We start from the raw sequence: 11,080 nt of genomic DNA, 5'->3' as shown, positions 1-11,080 counted from the left end.
ATATATATACCGGGTGATTCAATAAGAACGTACCAGGCCTATATCGCAGCTAATACTGCACGTAGATGACCCCCGTTGGAGATATTCACGATACGCCACTGGTGTCGCTACTATTTTTATTGCATTCTACACATACAATTTGATAGTTCAATTGTTTGTTTGACGGCTCTATGTGCATTATTAGCTGAGATAAAGGCCTGCTACGGGTAGTCAGATACAAGTCTGCAACAACGCGGCTAGCGGAGAAATGGGAAAGGATATGACAAAGTTTGTCCTCTAAAAGTTGCATGACATTTAATGTCCTTTCGAGCGATTCCAACAGTTATACCACTTTCCATTGCAAATTTTGAATTTGCCCCCCGTTGGAGGTATTCACGAGACGCCACTGGTCTCGCTACTATTTATATTGCATTCTATACATACGATTAGGTAATGCAATTTTTTGTTTGAAGGCTCTACGTGCAGTATAGGCCTGGTACGTTCTTATTGAATCACCTGATATATATATATATATATATATATATATATATATATATATATATATATATATATATATATATATATATATATATATATATATAATTTGTTGTGCCAGAATTTTTAGTTATAATAATAATCCATTTTCTGTTAAGGACTGGCGTCTTTAGATATTTCTTCATTGTTTCTCGATTGCTGTTTTTGTACATTTTCTTAGCCAAAATCAGGACTACCACTGTCTTTTTTTCGTTCTAGCCATTTTTCTAAAACGTTTCACCAGTCTTTCTCTGAATTAATATCTTGTTTAGATTTTTCTGTTGTTTTTTGGTTTCTTTGCACATTTTCCTCACCGAAATTAAGACAATTGTCCTTTTTTTCACTTTAACCCTTTTGTGAAACTTTTGCGACATTTTGCAATTGCAAAGTAAGTTCTTATTTCGACACCCTGAACACATCTAACTCAATCACCTCTTCTGAACTGCTCTAATTGATCAAACATCAGAGGTTGCTGTGAGATAGTCATACTCTACAAGTCTTTACTTTTGTTTTCCACCCTCTCCTGCTAACAATTTATCCCCAAATATTTTCATCTGAATGAAACGAAAACAATAAAGGTAAACCTATATTTTTACCCCTCCTTTCTTTTTTCCTTGTAGGTTAAGGAAACTAGCTGCTGAGCATTTATCGAAATCCGTTGATCACCGCTTTCTTTGATGTCAATTGGGACTAGAAGTGAGTTGTATTAAACCGAGGTTTCCTGTTGTAGTTAATCCTATTGGAAACGGTGGTTCAATATAGGCGATGACAGGCCAGTTGTTTGTTACTTTGGCCTACGTCAATGATTTCTCGGGCTCAAATGTGTCCACTTTACCATTAATCCTTCAACTAAGGCAAAGTAATTTCTTTCTGAACCTCCTTTTACGATTAGAAAGGAACTGATTCTTTTCAGTATTGCCTGGCTCAGTCTGCAAGGGCTTTGGGTCAAAGAATATACGTAAAAACTGTAGTCATTGCTATGTCAAACAGTAAACCAATAACTTTAAGGTCACCATATGCATATAGACCCTCAAGCTCTTTTATTTCTTCCCTTTAAACAGAAGGGATTTCTGGAAAACTCGATTTCTAGGGATGCGCACAAGACGAGTCGAGACAGGATTTGCCTGACAAAATTCGATTCGAGACACGGCTCTTCCAATAGAAAAATATACATTTTTCGAGTAGAGACAACACTTTTACAGCACATTTTCGAGACGAGACAGCCACAAATCTTGTCTCGTGTGCATCCCTATCGATTTCCATACCCCAAAAATGCAAACATTTTTAAAGTATAAAGACAATGTTTGGCGAACACAGCTTGTCTAGGAATTGTCTTGAAATATAGTATATGGAAGGCAATTGCTGTTTCTTCCGAGAATTAAAAAAAAAAACAACATGAAAGTACCAGAGTACATTGTCGGAACCGCGGCCCCTTGTCTCCCCTTCCCTACGCCACTGCCATATTGTATGTAGGATTAAATACAGTATTATCCTGTTGTCAAAACTCTACTACTGAAACTAATACTACTTATTGCACCAATTCAATGTTGTAAATAATCCACTTCAACGTATAACAAGGATTGTCAATTGTGGTAAAAACATACAAATTAACTATTTATATTTATGAGTATATTTGTACAATTTACTCTATTTAGTTTATTTCTTATACTACAGTAATAATTGTTATCTATTTAAACAAAATAGTCACATTATTTTTGTTATAACAGTGTACAGTATTTATTGGAAAGCTTTAAAAAAAAACAATTTTTCGGTTTTCAGAGAAACCGAAACCGTTTCTTAAAATTTTCAAAAACCGGTTAGGCTTTCTATCAAAGACTTTTTTCTTCTTCGTTAACCTGTTTTGCGATAAGCATAATAAGAACAGATACTGGCTTCGGCAAGAAATTGGCAAACAGTTTCGGCGAAATACAGTGATGGTTTTTGAAGAAAACCGAAACCGGTTATCTATCCTAAAGGATTCCATTAATCCATCACTCCTGACACGTAAAATATAGATTGAAGACAGAGCCGTTTAAAAATGTACGAGATTAGATTAAGCTGTAAATTAATGTATAAAATATCAAATACAGTAATTATTCTGATAAAACAATAAAAACTTCTTTTCCACTATTACATCTCTTTATTATTGACTAGAGCATAATAGTTTATTACGATTATTTCTTATTTCAAACTTGAACCAGTTTTGTCTTTTCCGTTAAAAATAACATATAGTCTACAGCGTGTTCGTAAAACTACTATCGTATTTTAGTGGTATTACGTCACTTTAGATAATCGTAATTAAATGAAATTGGTCACATTTGAAAGAAAAACTCAAATATTTTAGTGCATGTCAATAATGGACGGGACCGAACGCAGAAAAAGTAAATTCACTCACATTTAGTTCGTGATTAGTCAATATGGATTCATTGTTGGTATTTAGCAGACAGATGCTGTTTCTGCTGGAAGTTACTTGGGAATCTTTTATGTTTCTGTACTGTTACGCCGTAATGTGCTAACGTAAATTTATTTCCTTTCGACGTGTGTTGTTATTAAAGAATAAATTTAAGGAGTTAAGGCGACGCGACAAGAACGAAGTTGGTGTGTTTTGGAATATCATAGCATGCACAGTCTGGTGCAGGTTCAGCATGCTTTTAGACAAAGGTTTCACATCAGGTTCCTAGCCTACACACACGTCAATTTTGAAGGGCTACCGTGATTTTGCATGAAGTACAAATTCGTATCAGTGTTGCCATCCAGCCCATCTCATCGGATATGTTGGAGCATGTATGGAGTAAATGGGAATGTCTTCTTGATGTCTGCACCGCACTCATAGGGCCCACATTCAATGTCTGTGAGATATAGTAAAAAATATTTGAGTTTTTCATTCAAATGTTACCAATTTCATTTAAATACGATTATCCAAAGCGACATAATACCAGTTTAAATTATTATACTATTTTTATGGACACGCTATATTATAAGATGCAACATAAATCGAACGTTTTTGACATCCATTTTTTAAAATAAATTTTCTTTCGATTTGAAAGATTCAGAACTTTCAGAAATAATGAAAACTAATGTAGAATACTTATATCGTATGTAACAATGAATTCAGAATGATTTGCACATTAAGAAAATACAATCATATAGTTGAATACCGAAATGTTTAGATCATACATCTGCCCAATGATAGTTGATAGCCATGAACATAATTAACAGCTGCAGTTTATACGAGGGCTATCCAGAAAGTAGATTACGTTTTCGTCTGTGTCCGCTAGGGGCGGGGCTAGCGCGGCCATCTTGGGGTCAGAGCGTTGCGCAGCTCAGTCGGCATCTAGCCGTGCTAGTGAGAGGTTCGTGCTGTGCTCCGTTCAGATACTGTGACGGTTTGAAATGTCTGCGTTAATTGAAAATCCCGCGAGCTGCGAGGTGCGTGCAGTAATAAGGTTTCTGACAGCAAAAAACTGTAAACCGATAGAAATCTATCGGCAGCTGTGTGAAGTGTATGGGAACAACATTATCACTGAAGGTGGAGTGCGACAGTGGGTCATAAGATTTAAAAATGGCCGAACCAATGTTCACGACGAAGATCGAAGTGGGAGACCCAGCAAAGTGACTGCCGAACTTGTCGAAAAAGTCGATGTTAAAGTCCGTGAAAATCGAAAGTTCACAATAACGGAACTTTCTTTGAGTTTTCCACAAATTTCGCGAAGTTTGTTGCACGAAATCATCAGCGAAAAGCTTGGTTACCACAAGTTTTGTGCAAGATGGATTCCAAAAATCTTGACAGAGGACCACAAAAATCAGCGAATGGCTGCAGCGTTGCACTTTTTGGACGCCTACAATAAGGATGGTGACTCTTTACTCGATCGCATCGTTACTGGTGACGAAACATGGGTGAAACACGTGAACTGTGAAACGAAATTGCAATCAATGCAGTGGGGGCACACAGGTTCTCCCCAAAAACCCAAGAAATGCATGCAAACAATGTCGGCAAGGAAGATGATGGCGACTGTTTTTTGGGACAGAAAAGGTGTGATTTTGGTGGACTTCCTGGAAAGAGGCACTACAATAAACGCTCAAAGGTATTGCCAAACTCTGCAAAACCTCAGAAGAGCAATTCAAAACAAGCGCAGAGGAATGTTGAGCTCTAAGATCTTGTTGATTCACGACAACGCCCGGCCCCACACGGCAAATGTCACGCGTGAAGTTCTTGAATCTTTTCAGTGGGAGTTGTTTCCTCATCCGCCGTACAGTCCCGACCTGGCACCGAGCGACTTCCACCTATTCCCAGCAATGAATAAGTGGCTGGCTATGCAGCGTTTTGATGACGACGAACAGCTGCAAGAAGAGGTAACGAAGTGGTTGAAGTCGCAGGCGGCCGAATTTTTCGACGAAGGAATTTCCAAGCTCGTACATCGCTACGATAAATGCCTTAATTTGAATGGTGACTATGTCGAAAAGTAGTATTTGTGTGTGGCTTTCATCTGTATATAATAAAATTTGTTTCCTATACTTTGTTGATTTTTTATTCCAAAACGTAATCTACTTTCTGGATAGCCCTCGTATTTGAACTCGAGAAACATTTATATTATTTTAATTTTCTTATTTTAGTTTTTTATTTCCGCATATTGAAGAAAAATTCATAGTGGGTTTCAAATTTATACAGGCGTTAAATAATTAATAACATTACTAATTAAAGTTTCAAGTAACAAGCAAGAGACATATTTATCTTATATACAGTGTTGAGATTAAAATATGTAATCTACATAAAAATTAATAATATAACATATATTTACTGTGATATAGTTAAGTTCTTTTATTATTTGTACAATTGTTAGTTGCAAACACATGCACTTGCCTGACATACTAAAAATAATAAAAATTTACTATTTTTCTTTTTCTTGTTTATTCATAAGTGAAAGGAGATAATGAAATGCAACTTATCACAATCATAGATAATGTTATTCTACAACAGAAAATATGAACCTGAAGAATTTTTCAGTGTTGGCATCCATAGAAATCACAGTGTTGCCAGAGTAACAATTCCCCAAAATCTAAGTTAAGGCAGCGACTAGAGGAACGAACTCAAGTGTATTTCATTCGTATCATGTTCTCTTGGAATCCTATGAGCTACTTTTTAAATAATAGTTGTATTTAATTTGGAATAAATAAAATAGTTTTTACATATAGTTATTAAAATTAAATAACAATGTTATCTAAAAAGTAGTTCACAGAATTCCAAAACAACATGATAGTAATCAAATGCACTTGTGTTCGTTCCTCTAGTCGCTGGCTTAGATTTTGGGGGAAATATTATTCTGGCAACATTGTAATATCTATGGATGACAACACTGAAAATTCTTCACGTTCATATTTTCTGTTGTGAAATAACATTATCTATTATTATGGTAAGTTGCGTTTCAATATCTCCTTTCACTTATGATTAAACAAGCAAAAGGAAAATAGTAAATTTTGTAATATTTTTAGTATGTCAGAGTCTTAATTTCTCCATATCACTTTCAGACATGCTTCTTTACATACGAGATTACATAAAAAAGAAATGTTCGTATCTTTATATTATATCCAGATGTCTCTGGCACCTCAAACAAACTTAAAAACATGTTGTCAACTTTCTCAGTACCGCTCACTGTGTCTGTCAGAATACTTTCCCGAGTACTTGCTTATTGAGTAGCGATCACTGTATCGATCATCTGCATATTTATCTTCAGCTTTATAGTGGATTTCAGGCGAGCCAATGTTCTTCTGCCAGTGATGTGTCCAGTAAAGATCTTGAGGATTTACTTCTTTTGGAGATTTGGAATCCTTGCAAACAACTACACAGTAAATCAAGCTCCCCATCAGCGTAAGAAATCCAAAAATAAGGAACACAATGCCAAGAACCCTGCAAAAATTTAAAATAAATAAATTCAAGAAAAAGGCCTATTCAAATAGTAACAATTTTCCTAAAATTTGTATTGATATATTATTTTAAAAAATAAGACCATCAATATTAGTTTTATCATGTCTTTGGATAAATAGTTCAAAAATGTTTGATCAAATGTTTAGAAGAAATTAGCAACACAAAAATCTCTGATACTTAGATATTGGATTTTTATGCACTTGAAATGCACGAAATATGCATGCAAATATGCTGTTCAATGTGTTAAAATATGCATTAACAATACAATAAAAGGGAACATTTTCAAACATGCAGCAAAGTTGTGATTAAGTTTTGTAGGTGAAATATAACATCTAAAATGCACCTTACCTTTCATGGACTTAGCATTTATTTTTATAATAGTTGCAGTTTATATACTCCTAACCTTTTAAAACACACAAATTATGAGTTTAAAATAAACACAATGGTATGAAAACACAATCTCTTCTGTTTCTTCACATTTGTATTTTTCAGTACATTTACTTTACAAGAAATAATACGAGCCTTAATTTTCTACATGTTTCCAATGAAAAAAATTAAACTCATTCCCGTAATTAGCCTTACAGTATGTCACGATATCTTCTCTACATTTTTTTTTTCTGGCAGTTTGTGACATATGTAGCCAGAAAATGACCTCTCAACATCAACAGACGTTACTGGATAATATTTATAGAGAGGAACAAGTTTAGTATCTATATTTTCTGGCAAGTTGAAATAAAAATCCATAAAAGTATTTTCCAATGACTTCAATTGTTTTCTACTTGGAGTTCCTGGCAATAACAACCTTTAATTTCTTTTTCCACAGAGCGCCCAAATTTATCAACAGCTGACTGGAGCTAGTGCTGAACTCCATCAACTAGGGCTAAACATTCTCTGAGCAGCGTCTCTTGTTTCTTAATTGATTTCCACATAATATTACAATGTGTATCACATCTTAAACCTTAGCAGTTACAGGTTTAAGATGTGATAAAGACACATTGTAATATCGTGTGGAAATCAATTAAGAAACAAGAGACGCTGCTCAGAGAATGCTTAGCCCTAGTTGATGCAGTTCAGCACTAGCTCCAATCAGCTGTTGATAAATTTGGGTGCTCTGTGAAAAAAGAAATTGACCGGTTGTTAACATCATTGGTCCTCCATAAACTAAGCATTCTTCCATCTTCCCATGCAAAAAGCCATTCTGTTGCATAGAAATATGAATAAATTGAAAATACAAACTAAAACTGAATTTATTCCGTGCTATAAGCATACAGGTGAAACAAAAACTTACAGAATATGCTGAATATGCTCTTAAGCACTAATATAAGTTTTAATCTTTGAAGTATGCATTTATCTGCACTATAGAACTTCAAATTCGTGCTGTATTATTGTTGTTAGAAACCCCTACCAAGTTTAACAGAGGTGCATATAAGCAAACAAAATATACACTTGCATAAAAATACAATAAAATGATTTGGTGGACAAACACCGTGTGCGTGGGTTTCCTCGGGGTTCTCCCGTTTCCTCCCACTTTGTTCATTCCAACATTCATTCATTACTCATCATCACCGTCTCCTTAGCCTAACCGGGACGTAAAACTCAAAGATTTCATTTCATTTTTCCAATAAAATGGTTTACGTGATAATATAATGATTTTGTAAGAATATTCACCATATATACCAACTTATAACGTAATGAAAACTTTTCAATTCAAATCAGTAAACACACTTCTTTTAACGCAATTTGCAAAGAAAATTATTTTAAAAAATAACCAATCTAAAGTAAGAAAAATGAAAATTTCTAATTTTTTAACCTCCATAGATAAAAATGCAATATTAAATCGAAGTTTAAACTGTGTAGCATTAACTGAAAGTATGAAACATGAAATGATAAATTTTTAGCCACACATCCTTCTGCAACAATAAGGTCATGAAAGAAGGAGCCTGATATTCATTTGGATGCCAAACTACACCAGGGTGTAAATCAATTTTAAATGGCGCATGCAGAGACCATCACGCAAAGTAAATGGCAGACAGAAGAATTTCTATTCAAACGCATTGAATGGGCTCCAAAAAGTTGGATTGCAGGATTACGCTACAGAGTCCAACTGATCTCAGGACAGTCTTCAGTTATCGACAATTGCTTTTGTTCATGCTTTTCCAGGTACTTTTTGAGAAGGGTCAAGATAAGGAAAAACAAAGATACTTGTAACCTACTCCTAAAATTCATATAGTTATTTCTAAATTCCAAATAAAATTGGTCATTAGGAACAAGTATTTAGCTGCAACTAGTTTAACAAGGGATTTGTTAATCCTTTGTTATATTACCATAGCAGAAATTATTAATCCCTGGTAAACGAAATACTAGGGAATCACTATTCTATTCGAATTATCATATTTTGAAACCTTCCAAATAAGAACCACATAATTACAAATGTCAACAGACAATCAACGCCAAGAACGACAAGAATTCGGTAAGCAGTTTGAATCCTTCCAAAATATAAAGTTTTTCAAAGTATTACGATACATACTGTAATCAACAGATAGGCTACAAGAAATATACTGTATATTACATACATTGTGTGTTCCAGATCAATTATAAGAGATCTAGAAGGGACTAATAATTCCTTTAGAATTTTTAACCCTCTTTGATCATACTGTATATTTCAAGGAAGGTAAACATTTCCGGAGAAATCATTACCCTCTTTCAAATAATTTCAAACTATCTAAGATAAAATTACAGAGAGTAAACCATTAACACCAAAGCACTGTTTGAATTACCGGAGGGAAGCTTAGGTAACTTTCTGACTTTTTCTTGGCAAGTTTAATGTTAACGAGATTGTTTCCAACCAGAAAAAGAACATTTCTTTTTTCTTTGAAAATACCGTTATCACTGAAAATCTATTTTAGAAATACATGTTTTTCCAAAGAAAATACAATTGGTATCAGTTTTCGAACACTTTAACATAATTTGATACTAATCTAAATATAAGATATATTTCCGTGGTACACCCTCCATTCCAAAAGAAACCGAACGTTTTAAAAAAACAAAAAAAACCATGTACATTTTTTAACAAATCATTTTTATTAATCAATGTATTCCCCTTCTGCATCGATACACATATTTGCACGCTCCAACAAGTTGTCAAACGACTTCTCCATGTCCTTTATCGGAATGGTCTTTAGGACGGCGGTCGTCGCCTTCTCAATGGCATCAATCGATGCGTACCACTTTCCTTTCATCGCCAAATGCAGTTTCGGGAACAGATAGAAATCGCACGGAGCGAGATCTGGTGAATAGGGCGGATGATGCAACCGAATAATGTGATTTTTGACCAAAAATTCAGTTACAAGTCGCGAACGATGTGATGGTGCATTATCGTCCAAAAGAGTCCAACTGCCGATTTCGCGATATTCGGGCCGAATACGACGAATTCTTGCCAGCAAACGCTTCATGACGCCCAAGTAAAACTCTCCAGTGACTGTCTGGCCGGGCTGAACAAATTCTTTGTGGATAATTCCTTTTGAATCGTAAAAACAAATCAGCATCACCTTAACTTTTGACTTCACCAAGCGACTTTTTTTGGGTGTTCCTTCATCCGGCGCTCTCCATTCAGCACTTTGCCGCTTTGTTTCGGGCTCATATTCAAAACACCACGTCTCGTCACCAGTTACAATCGATTTCAAGAAGTTTCGATCCAGCCGAGCACTTTTAGTGCGCAATTCGATCAACTTTTTGGTCTTCGGTGAGTTTGTGTGGTACAAACCGCGAATTGACCTTCTTAAGGCCCAAAACTTCGGTCAAAATGCGGTATGCGGTTGTTTGAGGAATGCCTAATTCCATTTCAATAACTTTTACCGACGATTTTTTGTTATGTTTGATGAATTCACGCACTTTTTCGATGTTTTCTTCCGATAATCCGGTTCTGGGACGGCCTGATCTTTCGTCATCATCCAGCGTCTCTCTACCCGATTTGAATCGCCTGAACCACTCGTAAACTTGCGTACGGGATAGACACTTATCACCATATGCAGTTTGTAGCATTTGGTGCGTTTCACTAAAAGTTTTACCCAGTTTAACACAAAACTCAATTGCAGCTCGTTGTTTGAAACTCATTTTCCGACCGATGTACACAACACACTGACAGTTGAAACACAATAACTTTGTTGTCGTGCATCCAAATGTCATGACATTTATACCAGTTGTCAGTGAGGGACTACGCCATCTACCGGTAAAATATTACAACAGATGGCACTAGTGGTACTATTTTTTTTCAAAAGTTCGGTTTCTTTTGGAATGGAGGATGTAATATACAGAGTGTTTCAAAACAATATAGACAACGTTTGGGAGGTGATTCCGGAAACCAAGATAAGACAAAAGAAGTATAGACCAACCTGGGTGCACAAATGTTTCCTTTCGGAGTTATAGGCTGCCGAAAACATGAAAAAATAACTTTAAAGGTCCATAACTCCAAAACTGTGGGACCTACCGTAATCGAGTCAAGACTTGACTTAGAGTCTAATGTGTGAGTTATCCAAAAATACATGTTTCAGAATCCCAAGGTACTTACGCAACAATTTTTATAGAGGAAGTTTGAATACGGATATATAGTTTGAAGTACTCACAAACTACCCCTATAAAAATTTT

At 35.3% G+C, this 11,080-nt stretch overlaps 1 protein-coding gene across 1 annotated transcript in view; it reads right to left on the bottom strand.

The window, feature by feature from the left end:
* Positions 1-2,125: 2,125 nt before the first annotated feature.
* The window catches only part of LOC145675966 (uncharacterized), a 79,857-nt gene continuing 70,902 nt past the window's right edge, over positions 2,126-11,080 (bottom strand). Inside the window, exon 4 of the mRNA XM_081746784.1 lies at positions 2,126-6,418. Coding sequence (XP_081602910.1) covers positions 6,151-6,418 — 268 coding nt within the window. The 3' untranslated portion in view covers positions 2,126-6,150. The remainder of the gene's footprint in view (positions 6,419-11,080) is intronic.

Source organism: Thermobia domestica, chromosome 18, assembly GCF_964235325.1.
Source record: "Thermobia domestica chromosome 18, izTheDome1.hap1.1, whole genome shotgun sequence".
NCBI classification, from domain to species: Eukaryota; Metazoa; Arthropoda; class Insecta; order Zygentoma; family Lepismatidae; genus Thermobia; species Thermobia domestica.
This window is presented reverse-complemented; position numbering and strand designations above follow the sequence as displayed.